This window comes from Oncorhynchus kisutch, unplaced genomic scaffold (genome assembly GCF_002021735.2).
Source record: "Oncorhynchus kisutch isolate 150728-3 unplaced genomic scaffold, Okis_V2 Okis03b-Okis08b_hom, whole genome shotgun sequence".
Lineage (NCBI taxonomy): Eukaryota > Metazoa > Chordata > Actinopteri > Salmoniformes > Salmonidae > Oncorhynchus > Oncorhynchus kisutch.
In genome coordinates, this window is record NW_022261980.1 from 1,798,529 (window position 1) to 1,818,844 (window position 20,316).

The window sequence follows — 20,316 nt, forward strand, 5'->3', positions numbered from 1 at the left end:
GATGAGCAGGGACCCTGGGCATCTTTCTTTTGATGTTTTTCAGTCAGTAGAAAGGCCTCTTTAGTGTCCTAAGTTTTCATAACTGTGACCTTAATTGCCGACTGTCTGTAAGCTGTTAGTGTCTTAATGACCGTTCCAGAGGTGCATGTTCATTAATTGTTTATGGTTCATTGAACAAGCATGGTAAACAGTGTTTAAACCCTTTACAATCTGTGAATTTATTTGGATTTTTACGAATTATCTTTGAAAGACAGGGTCCTGGAAAAGGGACGTTTCTTATTTTCTGAGTTTAATCAGTGTCGATGCGTAGCGTGCCTTTCGGAAGGTTATTTCAGTGCCTGTAGTAGGCAGCAGAGGGCGCTGCGCCTGCAGTTTCGCCGAGTGGCTGCTGATGGGCGTTTCCTCGAACGCATACTTTAGGATTTAGGAAGGAACACACACCCCAGTGACATCAGTTAGGTTTGAAGAAGAAAAAAAGTCTCAGCTCTCGACTCAAACCGTGCAGTGGAGCAACAAGGGGGCCGAGAGCGCCTTCCCGACTTTTTCAATTATATAGCCCGCAAAGAGAACTGGACGCGACTATAGGCTATCATCTCAACTACTATAACTTGACCTCGTCAACCCGGGGAGTGAGGATTATAACACTTATTCAGAGAATATGTCAACCTCAGACGAGGCAGACGGGCTTCGGCCGAGATATGGGTGTGAGTATCTAAAAACTTTTCCTGCTCGCTCACCTTGGGATCATATTTTACCTCCGTTTACAGAAGTTTAACAATTTAATTGTTTTAATCAATACATACATTTTCACAGGCGTTTTTTCTTCGTTCTATCTATATTCACATGTTTGATTTTGGTTCGACTTTTGACAGCGTGGTAGGTAGGCTCTGACTTCCGCGTTTTCATCTACATCGGCTACAATATTGCAATTTTACGTGGCTACATCGAATTAAATTAGCCTACATTGAATTTGGTCAATGCAATCCGGGATCCTTGAGACGTCATTGAAGTAATAGAGTTTCAAATGGTTAGGTTTAGTCAAGGGTAAAGGTAGGGGTTAGGTTTTTAAGGTAGGGACGTCTATGGTATAGCACCAACTCATTGAATTTTGACATGTTTGTATTTTTCACAGTAAAGGATAAGGCGCTACATTGTTTTCTTATAGGGAATCTGAAGTAGCAAGACGATGCAATAGTTGAGTGGTTTACCTGGTCGATTCATTGAAATTTATTGATGGCCTACTATAGTCTATTGATATGTGAACTAGTATCCATTGATCTTAATAAAAACACTAACGTTCGGATATTGTCTTTTTCAATTATATTTTATAAAATAATTATAGCATTTTTGTATTGGTTTACATTTGTGATTTTATGCACTTTGAAATGATTCTGTAATCTAATTTATTCGTTTTTAATTTTTATTTATTCGTTATTTTACCAGGTAAGTTGACTGAGAACACGTTCTCATTTACAGCAACGACCTGGGGAATAGTTACAGGGGAGAGGAGGGGGATGAATGAGCCAATTGTAAGTTTGGGATTATTAGGTGACCGTGATGGTTTGAGGGCCAGATTGGGAATTTAGCCAGGACACCAGGGTTAACACCCCTACTCTTACGATAAGTGCCATGGGATCTTTAATGACCTCCGAGTCAGGACACCCGTTTAACGTCCCATCCGAAAGACGGCACCCTACACAGGGCAGTGTCCCCAATCACTGCCCTGGGGTATTGGGATATTTTTTAGACCAGAGGAAAGAGTGCCTCCTACTGGCCCTCCAACACCACTTCCAGCAGCACCTGGTCTCCCATCCAGGAACTAGACTTTCCTGAGGCAGTCGGTAGCCTTGGCTTAAGTGGGAACCATACCACTGTACTTGCTGGCTTGTCAACTGCTTTCAACATTACTGCCACTGTAAATTACCAAGTTGTTTGATACATTTATTAGGCTAATAAATGAGATTAAGGCCGCTCAATAATAATAATTGTAATCATAGTCAGTAGAATAAAACCCCACAATAAAATCCTGGAAATTGTAAGTGGCAATTTTTTTGACTTTTCCATTCTCTAATGGTCACGTAGCCTAGGTTATAATGAATATGCTCGTTATTCAGAAGGCCTAGACATCACCAGAAGGAGCCTGAAACAATTAGCTCTTGTAATGGAGTGCTCATGCCCACTTTTTTCTCTCCCTCCCAGCTCTAAAAATATATTTCCAGCAACATTACCATGCAGGTCTCTTTAGCCTAGGCCAGTGGATCCCAACCAGGGGTACTTCGACCCCTGCTGGTACTTGGCCTATCCACAGGGGGTACTTGAGTAGACTCATGAGACCATAGGTCTACTGGTAAAATGCACACGAGGGGGTACTTCAGGGATACTCCTGGCCGAGAGAAATTCAGTTGGTGGTAGAGTAACAGAAAAAGGTTGGGAACCAGCGGTCTAGACCCTAGCCTAGACCACAGAACTGTGAGCTACGAGCTTTGTTTACCTGCAGAATAGGTTTGATTTATTACGGTCTCTTCAGAGTTCTTTGAAAGAATGCCCATGAATTTCATTTGGCCTATTTGCTGGATCACTTGAAGTGATAAGAAAGACATTTTCCACAGAAATAAAAAATGTCAAACAAACGCTGGAGATTTTTAAACAAAGTTTGCATAGGCTAGCCTACATTTACCTAGCCTACATTTACCTACTGTGTAGTGAGTGACTAAAGCTAAGTTGTCCTCCCCGATCAGTAACCCTTGAATCATCTCATTATGTGGAACTGGCGGTGAGGCCAAGTTGTAACCAGACTGGGAGGGGATGGAGTAGCCTAGCGCTGAGGACAGTTCAACATGACAGCTGAGCTGAATCAGCCTGTCAATCAATCAACACATGATTTCTTGGGACTGTTTACATCTTTATGATGGCGGCCAACACGACTGTCAGTTGTGATATTCAGGATGGATGGGACAGTCTCTACCCCTCCTACATGCAGAATGAGAGAAGTCTGTCTCACTGTTCATTTGAAGGTTCTTGCATTTTATCTTGTTAATCGTCCCTACTTGTTTGTGTGTCTGCTAGTCTGTGTGTTTACTATAAATCTGAGTGTGAGCTAGACTCAACTCAGTGTGTGTACTGTGTATGTTTGTAAATGGAGTGTTTCTTGTACAGCTATGCTGTTATGAGCGAGCTAGTATTCACCTAGTGAGTGTTGTTTTCCAGCCGTTCTGGATGGTGTCGAGCGACTCACAGCAGAGGAGATGGACGAGAGGAGGCAGCAGAACATGGCCTACGAATACCTCTGTCATCTCGAGGAGGCTAAACGGTAAGACTGTTTTTCATTAGTTGGTATATTGCCTTTTCTTCTGGCTGGTATAAAATGAATAAAAGCAGACAAATACAAATTCTGCCGGATATGTACCTGGGGAGACTTCAACCCGCAGTAGGAAAGGAAGGGAAATGGCTCTCACCACAGTCTGTGAAGGACAGAGAATGCAAATAGTCTGCCATTGATCCACACTTCCAATGTGAGAGAATACAGAAGTGTTCTTAGGGAATCTGGGGCCCTATAAGGAAACAGGGGCCCTGTTTCGTATTCTAGCACCAGTGTTGCATCTCAGCTATTGCAATGGTTTGTTGTAATTGCTGTCATGGGCTTTACCTCAGAGTATCATAACATGTGGGTGAACTGCTCCCTATCGGACTTCCGTGTTCAGACTTTAATTGGGCTTTACCTCAGAGTATCATAACATGTGGGTGAACTGCTCCCTATCGGACTTCCGTGTTCAGACTTTAATTGGGCTTTACCTCAGAGTATCATAACATGTGGGTGAACTGCTCCCTATCGGACTTCCGTGTTCAGACTTTAATTGGGCTTTACCTCAGAGTATCATAACATGGGGGTGAACTGCTCCCTATCGGACTTCCGTGTTCAGACTTTAATTGCTTTATTATTTTTTTGAGGAACAGATAGTTGGAATTGTCACATACTGCTGAGATCAACAATGGTTGGCAATGTGATCTTGAATAGAAAAGCTTAAGTGTTGTAGATTAAAACTAGGTTTAATGAGCGTCATGCAAGGTAAAAGTGTGTGTGAATATCCTTGTTAATTTCCAGCACCTGGAATGGAACCTGTTGTTCTGGCCTAGTAGTACAAATGTCAGTATTTTCTGAAACGTTGACTTCTGTAAGGTTAGACATGTTTTTATGTCCATGTCAGTCATAGTGCTCCCTAGGTATCACATTTCATATCATTTTTGGACTGCCTTATTTGGTGGTCATTATCACTGTGTGTTAGCAACCCCTCTTGAGGTTGAGGTTTTTGTATGTGTGTTGAAACCTGCTTGCAATGCTGCAGTTTCCACATTGGATGTGCTGTTTACTTTCTCCCTGTATAACATGTGGTACCAGAACTAACATGCTATACTCATTCATTAATACCTGCTCACTGTCATGTGATGTTTGAAGTGTTTCATATTGTAGAAGTATTGAAAAGTGTGTTTTGTCTGTTGTGCTGATCAGGCCTACAGGTTAATGATGCCTGAAGTAGCTAGTGGCCTAGGTTTTGAGAGGACTCTGACACACACCCATCCCCTAGGTCCCCCAGTGGACTCACACACTCAGAAGAGGAAGGAGTGAACGAGACAGGAAGTGACTAAGTCCCTGTTGAGTTTAGTATCTTCTGCTGTTGCCACAGAAACCCCTGGCCGTCATAGCAACGGTTTCCGGTGTGAGTGTTTGACTATGTTGTGAAGATAAAACAGTGGTACGCTGGTCTGTTGGGTCTTCCTCCTCTCCTGTGTTTTACCACTGTCTACTAGTTCTCTAAACATGGCTTGACAAATATATTGCTAAAGAGGTGAGAAGAGCCTTATGTCAGGGCCTAGGCCCTGTTAAGTCTACATACAGCGTTTTCCAAACACCTCTGAAGTTGTCTGTGGTTCGCATGCAGTTCTGTCCCTACAGTATCTTTAGCAGATGAGGTATCGCTAGCTGGTTAGCCTAGCACCAGAATGAGCGTTGTGTGGCGACGTCACCCTGCCTGAGAATTAAAGTAGTGTCACCCTTGCTGAACAAAGACTATAGTTTGTTGTAGCGATTGGTTAGAAGTTACAATGCTGCTAAGTGAGTGTGAATTGTGATGTTCTGTGAAGTGCAGAAAGCCCTGTGTTGACTCCCAGGTCAGAACAGAGACTGGACTTACTCTGTATATAATGAGACTCCAGCTCCTGATAGGTAGGTGCTTGTTGTTGTACAGTGTCAGGCTGGGGAGACCATTGTGTTCCAAATGGCAACCCAGCCCATAGGGCTCTGGTCAAAAGTAGGGCACTATGTAGTGCACTAATGTAGGGAATATGGTGCCATTTGGGACACTCCTAGAGAGAGAGCGAGAAAGTGAGTGTCAGGTGAAGGAAAGCGGCAGACAGGTGAACTATTAGCTTGTGAACACAGCCTGGAGGCAAGGAATGCTTATGCTCATGAAGGTGATGTGTGGTATGATGGGAATGCTTCTCACACAGATATGAACACACTGTGTATGTGGACATGTGAGTAATTACTCTCCCTGTCTCTCTCTCTCTCATATATGCAAAAAAGACCTTTGTGTTATCTGTACCAGTCATTTCCATGCATTGCAGTGTTTAGTTCTATAGCTGTCACTTCTGCCTGTAGATTATGATGTTATCAGAGGAGATATTTGAATATTGCTCATCTCTCACTGACTATTTGAGGAATTTCCTAGGTGGCCAATGACAAATGACCAATAGCTGTAGACATACTGTGTGAGAAATAGGCCTACAGTTGCTGAAGTAAGGTTGCAGGTTTTTTGAAGAGTTGTTCAGGACTTTGATTCAGGTGTACAGTACTACTGTTTGTTCTTCTCTTTGTGACACAACAACCACGTGAACCTTCTTTTCTCTTTAGTCTCGTTCTCTCCCTTTCTCTCTCTGTGGGAATGGTCTTTCCTGCATGTTATTTATTGCTTTACACCGGAGGCTGGCTGAGCTTTCTCTGCCTCCAATTCAATCTGAAACTACATCTGGAGAAAGTAGTTAGCAGTCAGCTTCTAGGGTAAAGTGGTGAAGATGCTCTGTAAGAGGGTTCCCCTTGGGTTCCCCTTGGGTATAAAGAAAAGAAGGCTGATGCTTAACATTAATAAGTTGTACAACTGAATGCATTCAACAGTAATGTCTTCCTCATTTAACCCAACCCCTCTGAATCAGAGAGGTGTGGCGGGATGCCTTAATCGCTGTCCATGTCATCGGCGCCCAGGGGGTGGGTGTTGGTGGTTAACTGCCTTGTTCAAGGGCAGGACAGCCTTGCTGGCTCTGGGATTCGAACAAGCAACCTTTTAGGTTACTGTCCTAATGCTCGTAACCAACGCTCTGACCGCTAGGCAACCTGTGACCAGAATACCATATCGGTAGTTATGTTAGTCTGTATAGACATGAAAAATAGATACTTAGTTGAACTGTACACGTGCAACAATACCACAACTAAACTACATTTAACAAAAACAAAGCTAATTGAAATGTGCAGTTGTTTAAGGCTCCACCTACTGCTTCCGCTCAGTGTGTTCAGTATTACTAGTGTCTGATTGTCCCATCCTGGTATGGGGACATGCAACATTAGGTGGCAGTTGGAGGGTGGATGAAATCTGAAGACAACACCAGGTTTTGGTCTTGTCAGGTTTTTGATTGGGTCGTGTTCACTAGGCACCAAATGGAAGAAAACGTGTTGGAACATTGAGGGATCAACATGGACTTGTCCAATAAGAAATGATCATTTTAGTTTTCTGTTTAAAAATGTTTCTGTTGTGCCCTAATGAACACAACCTTGGTAAACCAGCTCCTAACCTTGAATTGAAGAACTTCCCCCTGTCATCTTAAGCCTGTGAACAGACAGCCTAACACTTTCAGATGTTTTATTGTGTACTTGTGTCCTGTTAGAATGTGGGAAAGTGTAAGATAAGGACCCGTTTGCCTTCCCCATTTTGTGTGTGTAGCCTACCCATCCACCCTCTACATGTATCAGCAGTAGTTGAGCAGGGGCCTACCTCCGTTTAACAGTTAAGGAGAGATGTGGATAGCTGGTACATGAGATTACTGGGAGATCTACCCTGTATATACTTGACCTAGCAGCACAGACCAACGATGAACCAGAGATCATTCTGAGAGGGAGATCATTCCTTAGTACATCTCAGAACTATGTAGTGCTGTTAATCCTCCTCCCTTCACTAGTGTATTATAAACTCACTCCACAACCACACTTTATTTACCACCTTATTTCTCTCAAGCCGCTGCTATTCATTGTATTTGCTCCCCTCTGTGGTGACGAGTTGGTGCTCGTACACAAAACGGGTCTTTTTTTTAGAGCGGAGTGAGAGCATGACACACACACACACAGGTCCGCCAACCATGTCTTCCCATAACTCTTCTGAGGCAAGGTCCCATCTGTGTGTTGCATACGGCCCTCCTGCTGTTGACAAAGATGCACAAGTGGAGTCCAATGTACATAGGTCTTTGATACCATATGGATTTTAGAGGGTTAAATGTACCATCTTGCAGGCATTTACAAGAACATCAATACACACTATTGTATTATCTACTGCTATTTGGCTTTCATCTGCCAGTGGTTACATGTAATGAACATACAGCTAACCACTAAGCAGCATGTTATGCTCTCATGAATATATTTTCAATTGTTTGTTTTAGTGAGTTGGTGTAAACCAACGGATGAATTTTAGATCCGCTGTCTGCTGTGAAAGGGTCTGTAACTACAGTATGTAACTGTAGTTGGCTCTGTCAAACACAGCAGGCTTTGTGGAGAAGTATTGGTGAATGGAGGGATGTTTCATGGCAGTAGACGAAGAGAAGACGTGCAGAGTGAATGTGTGTGTTAAATCATACCGTTCTGACTGAGTTACTGTATTTCTTGAGAGCCTCCATCTAATCTTCCCTCTTCTTTAGTTCGACAGTATAGTTGTTGCAACGCGTTATGGAGCCCCAGCCGTCAACAGAAGAAATCTGCTCATCTGCCCTCATTCCTTCCCTTGATGCCTCCCTCCATCTCTTTACACTGCCTTCTCTCTAGTTGTACAGTAATTTTATCGCTCTCCCTCCCTCCCATTTACCTCCCTCTTCTCTCTGTGTACAGTATATTTGATCGCTCTCCCTCCCATTTACCTCCCTCTTCTCTCTGTGTACAGTATTTGTTTCATCCTTCCATGTGAGAAACAAATTAGAATACTTTAATGAACTACAGTTGCTTAGCTGTACTAAACCACCAATCAACAAGAGATACACAACATAGTTGCATGCAGGTAGTGAATGCAGTAAATACCCAGGTCTCTGGCTGTTGCCATGAAGGAAGTCTACCGTGCTTAATGTCCAATACTTTCTCACACACTCTGAAATTAGGGTTGTTCATTTAGGCACCAAACAGAAGTAAACATTCAAACAGGGAAGGGACTTATTTGACTTGTCCAATAAGAAACGCAAATTTTTATGTTCCCTAATTAGTGCTGAGGGATTCACTGAAATTGCTGTACATTTTCAGTTTTTAAACCACGAATTCACCAACGTTGGCTCAAGAATTTGAATTCCATCTTGTAAATTTGTAAAAAAAAATGTTTTACCCAAACCGACCTCAAAAGTAACTAATCACTCAGCACTATTTACATTTTTAAATTTAACCAGGTAGACCAGTTGAACAACTTCTTCTCATTTACAACTGTTCGACCTGGCCAAGATAAAGCAAAGCAGTGCGACCAAAAACAACAGAGTTACACATGGAATAAACAAACGTACAGTCAATAACACAATAAATCTGTATACAGTGTGTGCAAATGAGGTAAGGCAATAAATAGGCCATAATGGTGAAGTAATTACAGTTTAGGAATTAACACTGGAGTGATAGATGTAGAAATACTGGTGTGCAAAAGAGCAGCAAACAAAATAAAAAAATAAAAAATATGGGGATGAGGTAGGTGGTTGGATGGGCTATTTACAGATGGCTGTGTGCAGCTGTAGTGATCGGTAAGCTGCTCTGACAGCCGATGCTTGAGGTTCGTGAGGGAGATGTCTCCAACTTGAGTGATTAAAATTTTTTAATTTTATTTCTATTTTTGTGAGAAAAAAAATGGTGTGCAATTTGCTCCAGTCATTGGCAGCAGAGAACTGGAAGGAAAGGCAGCCAAAGGAGGTGTTGGCTTTGAGGATGACCAGTGAAATATACCTGCTGGAGTGTGCTACGGGTGGGTGTTGCTATGGTGACCAGTGAGCTGAGAAGGCTTTTCCTAGCAAAGACTTATAGATGACCTGGAGCCAGTGGGTTTGTTGACGAATATGTAGCGAGGGCCAGCCATCATACAGGCCGCAATGGTGGGTAGTACATGGGGCTTTGGTGACAACAGATGGCACTGTGATAGACTGCATCCAATTTGCTGAGTAGAGTATTGGAGGAAATTTTGTACATGACATCGCCGAAGTCAAGGATCGGCAGAATAGTCAGTTTTACGAGGGTATGTTTGGCAGCATGAGTGAAGGAGGCTTTGTTGCAAAAATCTAGAATCAGCTTTTTATTACTTTGGAGTTTATACTCTAGCCAGACACCTAGGTATTTATAGTTGTCCACATATTCTAAGAACTATCCCAAATGAACAGGACCCAGTGCTGCTCAGTCAGCCCAAGTTCCCCTTTACTGAAGCCATTTTCAAGTCATTTCCTGTTTCAGTCTTTTCCAGGCTGGAGTATAGCAGCTGCATGGAGGATGATGTAATCACTGGGTTGTTCTAGACAACAGAGATACAGAATGTATCTAGGGCCTTGATGAAATCAAACTGTTTTGATAACATAATGATGCCATATCTCCTCAGGTGATTGTTGTGATATCATGACAAATTGTATTGATTATTTATGAAGTCATTTCTGCACAAAGTGCTATACAGAAACCCAGCCTAAAACCCCAAACAACAAGTGACGTAGAAGCACGGTGACCTGGAAGAAACCTAGATAGGTTCCAGGCTCTGAGGGATGGCCAGTCCTCTTCTGTGTTGGGTGGAGATTATAGGAGTACATGGCCAGAGTACATTGTACATTTAGATTGTAATTTACCTGAGATTATAAACTGGTCAAAACATATTCAATGGTGGTGAAGAAAGTCCTGCAGGCTCTAGTTTTATCTTGATTATTGTCCAGTCATATGGTCGAGTGCTGAAGGAAAGACCTAGTTAAGCTGCAGCTGGCCCAGAACAGAGCGGCACGTCTTGCTCTTCATTGTAATCAGAGGGCTGATATAAATACTATGCTGCCAGTTTTTCTTGGCTAAGAGTTGAGAGACCGACTGCATCGCTTCTTCTGTTTATAAGAAACGTGTTGAAAATCCCATTGTTTGCATAGTCAATTTACACACCGCTATGACACACACTTATCCCACCAGACATGCCACCAGGGTCTTTTCACAGCCCCCAAATCGGAAAAAAAAGCGTAGTGTTGTATGTATGTCATTGTTGCATGGAACTCCGTTCCATATTGCTCAAATAGTTTGTTTTTTAAACAGTGACACCTCATGGCACAACACCTCTCCTGTATTTGACCTAGATAGTTTGTGTGCATTGATATGTTGTCCACATGTTCCTTTTTTAATGTACTTCTGTCCTTGAGCTGCTCTGGTCTATTTAATGTTCTGTATGATGTCATGTTCTGTATGGACCCCAGGAAGAGTAGCTGCTGCTTTTGCAACAGTTAATGGGGATCCTAATAAATACCATGATGTCCTCAGGGGACTGTTGTGATATATCATGGTCATAAATCCTTAGTTATTGTTCAGTAAAGGCAGTCTGTTTAATATTTGTGGTGGCTATATGTACAATGGTCACATCGTAGTTTCATTTTTATTGTCAAATTTGAAGGTACAACAATCATTTTCTATTGGCCCATAAATTAGAAGCTGCAACGTAGTCCTTTTTGAATGGCCCTTAAACTTGGCCTGGTAATATTGTCCTGTTTGAATGGCCCTTAAACTTGGCCTGGTAATATTGTCCTGTTTGAATGGCCCTTAAACTTGGCCTGGTAATATTGTCCTGTTTGAATGGCCTTTAAACTTGGCCTGGTAATATTGTCCTGTTTGAATGGCCTTTAAACTTGGCCTGGTAATATTGTCCTGTTTGAACGGCCCTTAAATTGTTGTTGAAGGAGAGCCGACTCTGTTGGTCACCTGTGGGTGTCACTGGTTGCTTGGCAACAACAGGGAAAGCCTAACTGTTGTGGTGATAGGTTCTGACAGTGTCCGCCCTACATTATCTGCCTCCAAGGGAGAGATATGGAGGGAGAGAGAGGAACTGAGAGATGGTGAGAGGGAGAAGGGGACAGAGGGCAGGAGAAAAGAAACGAGAGAGGGAGGGGTCAGCACAGCAGTCCGTAGAACACTAGAAGTGACTTTTCCGGTTTAGATATCAGTTAGGGGGTAAACCTCAGTTGATAAGACCAGGAAGGGAGGTGTGTGAGAGCTATAGGGGTAGAGATGTTGCTGCAAAGTGTGTGATGGAGAAATGTGGTTTCGTGATGTGACTGGTCTGTCCTTCCTCTTGCTTGATCACCAAGCTTTGCCTCGTCTGGTCTCCTCCCCTGTTTTGAAAAGACACACACACACTGACACACGTAGGACATAGAAGTGTGTGTAGTATTCCTCTTGGCATTGATGGGTAGTCTGGCGTGAGTCAGGCAGGTTGGGCGGAGGGGAGATTTCAGACGAGACACTGACTGAACAGAGGAAATGCTTTGTCTCTTTGAACTGCTCTGATCTGGAGCGCGTGTGTGTAAGTTGTAAGCGTTTGAATGTGTGTCGTGTGTTGAATGTGTTTCCCAGTCACTAGCCCCCATGAGTCAGTCAGGTGTCATCTCTCTATCCTAACCAACAGCTGGAAAACTCATGAATAGATGACCCCCCCCCGGTGATGAGAAGAGGATCGGTTGCTCCTGGTAGTTTGTGACGAGGGGAGGTCAGTCGGGTCCGAAGGATTCCTGTGTTGCAGCAAGGCATGTAATGGGCTATTTTGCTTCCTCTCTCTCTCCCCCCTCTCTCTCTCTCCCTCTCTCTCTCGCTTCCCCGGGCTCCGAAGACATGGACGTTGATTAAGGGAGCCCTCCACATCCCTGATTCAGAGGGGTTGGGTTAAATGCGGAAAACACATTTCAGGTTGAATGCATTGTTGTACAACTGACTAGGTATCCCCCTTTCGTTTTGCTCTCTCGTTCCATCTCGCTCGCTCTCTCCATCTCGCTTTCTCTCTCTCGCATTCACTCTGGTGAATCACTGTGTAATTACTACAGGAACCTGGTGATAAAGGCCCACTGTGTGGGGCCATCCAAGTGGAAGAGATTGGGTTACTCACTGTAAAATTATTTGCACATAATTGAATAATATTCTCCTCCAGTTTCCCATCAAAATACAAAGAGAAAAGACAGCTGGGAGGAAGAGGAGAGAGTAAATAGAGAAATGTTTCTAGACCTCCACAACATTGTTCTCTAACTAGATAAGGAGCACCATGGATTTGCCTTTTCCTCCCATCTCAGCCCTCTATAAACATACCTGTCCACACACACAGACCCACGCCTACACAGACTTGACATTGTGGAGAAAGGAACTGGTCATTCAGATCAGTGATTTCATTAAGATGGGAGACAAGGGGTGGCACAATTCTAAGTCCACAGCCTGATCAAATCATACGGATGGAAGGATGGATCTTCGAAGTGTTGGAACTGAGCCTGCAGCCTGATCGGATCAAAGGGAAACATTAATTAAAGCAAGAAGGGAAGAAAGGATGCACTTTTGAAGTATTGGAATGGCACCGGCGGCCTGCTCTGCTCATAGTGGCTATCATCCTGCTTGTGTTTGGAAACAGGCTGCGAGGCAGAATGTGTGTGTTTGTGGTCTGCTGCTCTGGGAGAAACACTCTGGGGTAAAGTTTCCCCTACGTACAGTTCTAGAATCATTCAATTCTCCCAATCCTAATATTACCATTAGTGGGGAAAATGCTAAACTGTCCCAGGATCAGCTGTCTAGGGGCAACTTAATCCTGGGAGAGAGGAAGGCTAGAGGGAGTATGCTCTAGGGATTCTCCATGGCCACAGCAGCTAGCGCTACAGACTGTACCTGTCACCTGATTCAAATGGGGGAGGTACTAGTAACTTTCTTCCAGCAAGGTTCCAGCATCTTTGTTGGATGCGTAGCCAGGCCTGCACAATGCAGCTTTGCTCGGCACAGCTTTAGTATTGTGGTGTGAAAACGGTATTAAAGGGGACTGGCTAGGCTAACAGCTAGCGGTGCCATAGTGTCCAGGAGAGTCCAGTCCCCCTGCTCTCACACTTCCTGGTAGTGTACATCAGGAAGCTTCCCACAGCACAGAGGTCAGGGGTCAATCCAATAGGAAGAGACTGCTACCTGACAACTGTCTCCTCAGGAAGACATACAGATTGTGGAGAAACACTGACTGTTTTTCGGTACAGTGGAGGCTGGTGGAAGAAGACATTGAAAGACCATTTCATTGTAATGAATGAATTTGTTTAATACCGTTCCATTGAATCTATTCCAGACATTACAATGAGTCTGATTTAAAGTGACACCAGCCTCCACTGTTGCAGTCATACCCTGTTGAAGACCGAGAGAAGACATGCTAGATAAAACAGTTCTAGTATCTAATAGGCTAGCCTCCAATGTTATCTCTCTGCATTCCTGACAACACTGCCATATTTCACGTTGTCATTTTATCTCTGGAAAATTGCTTGTGTGTGTCATGTTCACAACTTTGACATTTCTTCTGGCATCTCTCCTGCGTGCGGAATTCAATTGTCATTGACATTCTGCAGTCCCATTCATAGGTGTGTGTTTGCTTTGGTCTGGCCCCTGTGCCTCTGATAAAATACCCATTAGTATGGCACCTTTATGAAGCCTTTCACTGTGGAGCAGTGAAAGGAGTATTTGTTCCCCTCTACCCACCACAGCCCCGTTACCTGTGGCCTGGCCACACTGGGCCTGTGTTGGGAGACCCAGAGTCATGACTTACTGGGAGGGAGGACTTGTTTCAGATGGAGGGTTTGGGTTTGTTGGCCTGTGTACTGCAAATCGTGTGTGTGTGTGCGCGCCTAATACAGGATGTGTGCCAAAAGTGGGAGTGTACCTTTTTCTTTAGTAAAGGGTTCCTACACACTGAACAAGGCTGAAATGTTTGTGTTCTGTAACTCTGATGCAGTGAAAACAATACAAACCATAATAGAAGAGTTAAGGGAGCTTCATACTACATTTTTTTGACCACACACCTTTTTGCTGATCTGAATTCACCTGTTTTATGTACCAACCAAACTTCTGGGAGCGCGAGGTCCCCTTTTTGAAAAGGGACGTACAGAAAGTGTTTTCCTTCCTTCAAAGCTGATTTTTGACAAACTCACGTTGTCTTCCAACTGTGAAATGGCTTCTACCCAAGGATAGACTGGGCTTTCACAGCAGAGAGCACACTGCTATGGGTACTGGGACGTTACTAGAATGGTGACCTACTGGGAGGCATGGAACTACTGGTTGGTATCCAGGCCCTCTGGTTCTTCAGTGGACTAGCACGATCACGTACACTCTGTAACGGGGGCCGAGCACCGTCGCGTACACGCTGTAACGGGGGCCGAGCACCGTCGCGTACACGCTGTAACGGGGGCCGAGCACCGTCGCGTACACGCTGTAACGGGGGCCGAGCACCGTCGCGTACACGCTGTAACGGGGGCCGAGCACCGTCGCGTACACGCTGTAACGGGGGCCGAGCACCGTCGCGTACACGCTGTTGATAGTTTAAAAGTGGCGTTCTCATCTCTTCTGTCCCCTGTACCCAGAACTGCAGGTTCCTCAGTGGCTTAGCACGACACATACACACTGTAAAAATGTGTCTTCAGGTCTGACATCAGGGGATTTACATGCCAAGAGGAATGCTGAGAATGTTTAGGTGTGGTTTGTTAGAGGTGAGAGTACTCTGCTGTACTACGTACTGGACTGGATGTAATCTGCTCCCCTAGTTGACATCTACACCGGGAAGCAAAAGTATGTGAACCCTTTGGAAATACCTGGTTTTCTGCATAAATTGGTCATCAAATTTGATCTGCTCTTCATCTAAGTCACAACAATACATTGTGCTTAAACTAACACACATTATTGTATTTTTCTTGTCTATTGAATACATACTTTTTCCAACCTACCCTTTTAATGTTTAAATTATGTGAACGCCCTAGGCTAATGTTTTCTCCAAAAGCTAATTGGAGTCAGGAGTCAGCTAACCTGGAGTCTAATCAATGAGATTGGAGATGTTGGTTAGAGCTGCCTTGACCTGTTAAAAAAAACTCACAAAATGTGAGTTTGCTATTCACAAGGAGCATTGCCTGACGTGAACCATGCTTCGAACGAAAGAGATCTCAGAAGACGTAAGATTAAGAATTGTTAACTTGCATAAAGCTGGAAAGGGTTACAAAGGTATCTCTAAAAGCCATGATGTCCATCAGTCCACAGTAAGACAAATTGTCTAGAAATGGAGAGTTCAAGACTGTTGCTACTCTCCCTATGAGTGGCCGTCCTGCAAAGTTGACTGCAAGAGCACAGCGCAGAATAATCAATGAGGTTAAGAAGAATCCTAGTGTCAGCCTAAGATTTACAGAAATCTCTGGAACATGCTAACATCTCTGACGAGTCTATTATACGTCAAACACTAAACAAGAAGGGTGTTCATGGGAGGACACCACGGAAGAAGCCACTGTTGTCCCCCAAAAAAACATTGCTGCACGTCTGAAGTTTGCAAAAGTGCACCTGGATGTTCCACAGCACTTCTGGCAAAATATTCAGTGGACTGATTAAACTACAGTTGAGTTGTTTGGAAGGAACACACACTATTGTGTGAGAAAAAAGGCACAGCACACCATCAAAATCTCATCCCAACTGTAAAGTATGGTGGAGGGAGCATCATGGTTTGGGGCTGCCTCAGGTCCTGGACAGCTTGCTATCATCAGAAAAATGAATTCCCAATTTTATCAAGCCTACATTCTGCATGCAGAATGTAGGCTATCTGTCTGCCAATTGAAGCTCAACAGAAGTTGGGTGATGCAACAGGACAACAACCCAAAAGACAGAAGTAAATCAACAGAATGGCTTCAACAGAAGAAAATACGCCTTCTGGAGTGACCCAGTCAGACCTCAACCTGATATTAAAATGCTGTGTCATGACCTCGAGCGGTTCACACCAGACATCCCAAGAATATTGCTGAACTGAAACCGTTTTGTAAAGAGGAATGGTCCACAATTTCTCCTGACCGTTGTGCAGGTCTGATCTACAGAAACCGTTTGGTTGAGGTTATTACTGCCAAAGGAGGGTCAACCAGTTATTAAATCCAAGGGTTCACATACTTTTCCCACCCTGCACTGTGAATGTTTACATGGTGTGTTCAATAAAGACATGAAACCATGTTATTAGTTTAAGCAGACTGTTTGTGACTTAGATGAAGATCAGATCAAATTGTATGACCAGAAATCCAGGTATTTCCAAAGGGTTCAGTTTTTCTTGCTGCTGTAACTCTGAGGTTCAGTTGGTATGAGCCTGGCAATGCCAATGTCATGGGTTCAATTCCTGCAGGGATTACATATTAGTGTTAGTACACAGATTAATATACATTTCTGCAATCCCTGTGACTGGATGAAATTGACTGCTAAGTGGCATCTTAACTATGGTGATATGAACACATGAGTTGATGATATACTGTGTATTGGTTCAAATGTAGTGTACTAAACACACTGTTAGTTTTCTAACAGTAACAGAACTGATACTTTCAGCTCCTAGGAAATGAAATGCTACACTGTGGTAACTAGAGGCAACAGGAGAGAAGAATAGTCCTCTCAGAGATTTACAAACTCCGGAGGGGTGAGCAGTTGAATGTCACTGAGTTTAGTGTGTGTGTGTGTTCTGCATGTTTCGGGGCTTTAAGCTGACCTTTTTTTACAAGGCGCCTGTCTGCTCCTAAGTTAAAATGTAGGCGCACACAAATGTAGGAGCACAATGAAAATGAGGTAGTAAAACTAGAATCCTTAATTTTCTGTGTACTGTTGGTGTGTTTCTGAAGGCACTCAATTCTGTGTATCATGCAGCTCTGAGGTTTATTACCAACCGAAAGCACCTGACTCACCGCTGTGCTCTCTCTAGTGATGTTGGCTGGTCTTCACACCGCTGTGATCTCTCTAGTGATGTTGGCTGGTCTTCACACTGCTGTGATGTTGGCTGGTCTTCACACCGCTGTGATCTCTATAGTGAAGTTGGCTGGTCTTCATTGACTCAGGCTTAAACATAGATAGTATAGCAAAGTGGCAGTTTTCCCAAAAATGGCATTTCTCTGTTCTTCTTTGACAAAGTCAGAAAATAAATGCCAGTTACGGTCTCACTCCTTCTTACTTTTAACGGTTACTAAAATCCAGAATGGATCATGGAAAAAGGTGTTTTAGCTACTCAGCTCTGTGGTCTTGGAATCATCTCCAGACCAGCTTGAAACCCAGCATCTTGTTTCCTTGGAGTTTAAAGGTTTGGTTGACTTACATGTTACTGAAACATGATAGTCATTAGGACTTTACGTGGTTCTACTTATGATTAAAATCATATCTGTGACGCTTGTATGGTTCTGGAATTCTAATAAATGTGTTTTACGTATAAAAAAAAGTAAGTTGTTAGTTTGACTGTTCCAAACATTGTTCCCTTCTGCTGCCATCCTGGATGGACCAGGTCTTAATGAGACGAACCTGGATGAAGGTTAAATAAAAGCTCTTTGTCCTCCAGGTGGATGGAGGCGTGTCTGGACGAGGAGCTCCCGCCCACCACAGAGCTGGAGGAAGGGCTTAGGAACGGGGTGTACCTGGCCAAACTGGGCAACTTCTTCGCCCCACAAACCGTTTCCATCAAGAAAATCTACGACCGCGAGCAGACCCGCTACAAGGTGAGGACCGAGGAGATGCACTGCAGACTGTAACACACACACACACACACACACACACCAGATAAGTGCAGGTTAAAGGGACAAAGATGTTCTTATATTAATTAAGTTACCAGGGGAGACAAACAACCTTTTGCCAAACTCACACCGGACTATCCACCAAGGTGTAGGGACAAGTTGCACCTAGACACTGATCTGGGGTCAGTTTAGCATTTTTCACCAATAATAGTAAAGTTTATGATTGGGGGAGGTGACGCTGATCCTAGATCTGTTTCTAGGGAAAACTTCACCCCGGAGCACCTATCAATGCCCCGAGGAACAGACATGCATCAATGGTCCTATTCTATCAACACAGTTTGACTTAAGTTAAATAACCACATTGTTATTACACTGCAAGAATGCACCCAAGAAATCCCCCATCTCCAGTCTTACCTTAGAAATGTTTTAGTTGAGTAGGACCCCAGGTTACTCACTGTCTGAGTCAGGCTTGATTTACTCAATGGGGAAGGAATGAATCGTGTATATTACTATAACTGTAATTGTTTGTTTGTGTCACATTGTAACTCACTGTGTTTTGTTTCATTCCTGCAGGCCACTGGGCTTCATTTTAGACATACAGACAATGTCATCCAGTGGCTAAACGCCATGACAGAGAAGGGCCTGCCGAAGGTGAGTGATGGGCTTACACACACACACCCAGACAGACAGACATAGCAGTCACTGTATTCTCAATATCAGGGAAGGGTATTTTCCCCGTACCACTCCTGTGTAACAAGCCGGGGGTTGCCTGGATCCCACTCCCAGACTACTGAACCCTCAGCCCTGGGTCACGTTCAATAGGAACAAACAGAAGAATGTTTTGAAACATTCACATTCTTATTGGACAAGTCCAGGTAATAAGTAATTAATTACCTAGTGTTTTAGCATGTTTCGTGCCTAATGAAGATGTCATCTGTCCTCAGATCTTCTATCCCGAGACTACAGACATCTATGATAGGAAGAACATGCCGCGCTGCATCTACTGCATACATGCTCTCAGGTACACACACACACACACACACACACACACACAATGAATTTAAATTTGTATAGATTTTCTGAATACTCTAGGAAAACCTTTCATCACAAATCAGAGATGGCAGTGGTTCAAACTGTAGAACCCAGTTCCTACATCTGAATATCAAAATGTATTTTATCAAACAAAACTATGTTCCATTTTATCTCTGGGACCCTCAGGATGACAAATCAGAGCAAGATTACTGAGTGCATGTTATTTACCTTCAGAGATGAATGTATCAAACCAGTTGATAAGTGATCAGTGTCACGCCCTGGTCAAAGTATTTTGTGTTTATCTTTATGTATTTGGTCAGGCCAGGGTGTGGCATGGGGTTTTTGTATTGGGGTGTGTTGTTTTGGTGTTAGTATTGGGATTGTAGTGTAGTGGGTTATCTAGCAAAGTCTATGGCTGTCTGGAGTGGTTCTCAATCAGAGGCAGGTGCTTATCGTTGTCTCTGATTGGGAACCATATTTAGGCAGCCATATTCTTTGAGTTTGTGGTGGGTGATTGTCCTTAGTGTCTTTGCTCCTGTCGCTGTGTTAGTTGACAAGTATAGGCTGTTTCGGTTTTCGTTACGTTTATTGTTTTGTAGTGTTTGTGTTATTTCGTGTTTACGTTTGTTTGATTAAAAATGGATCGCAATCTACACGCTGCGTTTTGGTCCGACTCTCCTTCACCACACCTAGAAAGCCGTTACAATCAGTTTGTTGTTGTGCTCTCAAACCATATCATGCTATTTCTTTCACTATAATAGCTACTGTAAATTAGACAGTGCAGTTAGATTAACATGCATTTAAGCTTTCTGTCTGTATAAGACATATCTATGTCCTGGAAATATTGCTGTTACTAATAACGTCATTCTAGTCATATTAGCGCACTTTAGCAACAACCGTCCCGGTATAGGGACACCGATCCTGTAGATCCTTAAGAGGTTTAAAATTATATTAAACCCTGATCTGCCTCTCACAGTGCTACCTGAACTCTCACAGAAAAGTCACAATAGACAAATTGTCTATCGTAATATTTTATCTCGGTGAAAAATGTTCAACTTTTTCTGCTTTGCTCTGTCCTACTCAATACTGCCTGTATGTGAAGTTGAAAACGTAGACTGGATTTGTGCATGTTGACTCTCAGAACTAGGTTTTTGGAAACCTGCCACGTTTATGAGGTGAATGGTACGATTTTGGACTGGTGAGGTATTCGGCACCAAGGAGAAACTCCAACCGCCTCAGCCTTGCGATGGCAGTTCACGTCCCAAATGGCACCCAGTTCCCTAT

At 43.4% G+C, this 20,316-nt stretch overlaps 1 protein-coding gene across 1 annotated transcript in view; it reads left to right on the top strand.

The window, feature by feature from the left end:
• The first annotated feature begins 447 nt into the window (after positions 1-447).
• iqgap1 (IQ motif containing GTPase activating protein 1) overlaps positions 448-20,316 on the top strand; it is a 53,869-nt gene continuing 34,000 nt past the window's right edge. Inside the window, exons 1-5 of the mRNA XM_031812428.1 lie at positions 448-704; positions 3,208-3,310; positions 17,829-17,985; positions 18,574-18,651; positions 18,945-19,021. Of these exons, the coding sequence (XP_031668288.1) occupies positions 659-704; positions 3,208-3,310; positions 17,829-17,985; positions 18,574-18,651; positions 18,945-19,021 (461 nt within the window). The 5' untranslated portion in view covers positions 448-658. The remainder of the gene's footprint in view (positions 705-3,207; positions 3,311-17,828; positions 17,986-18,573; positions 18,652-18,944; positions 19,022-20,316) is intronic.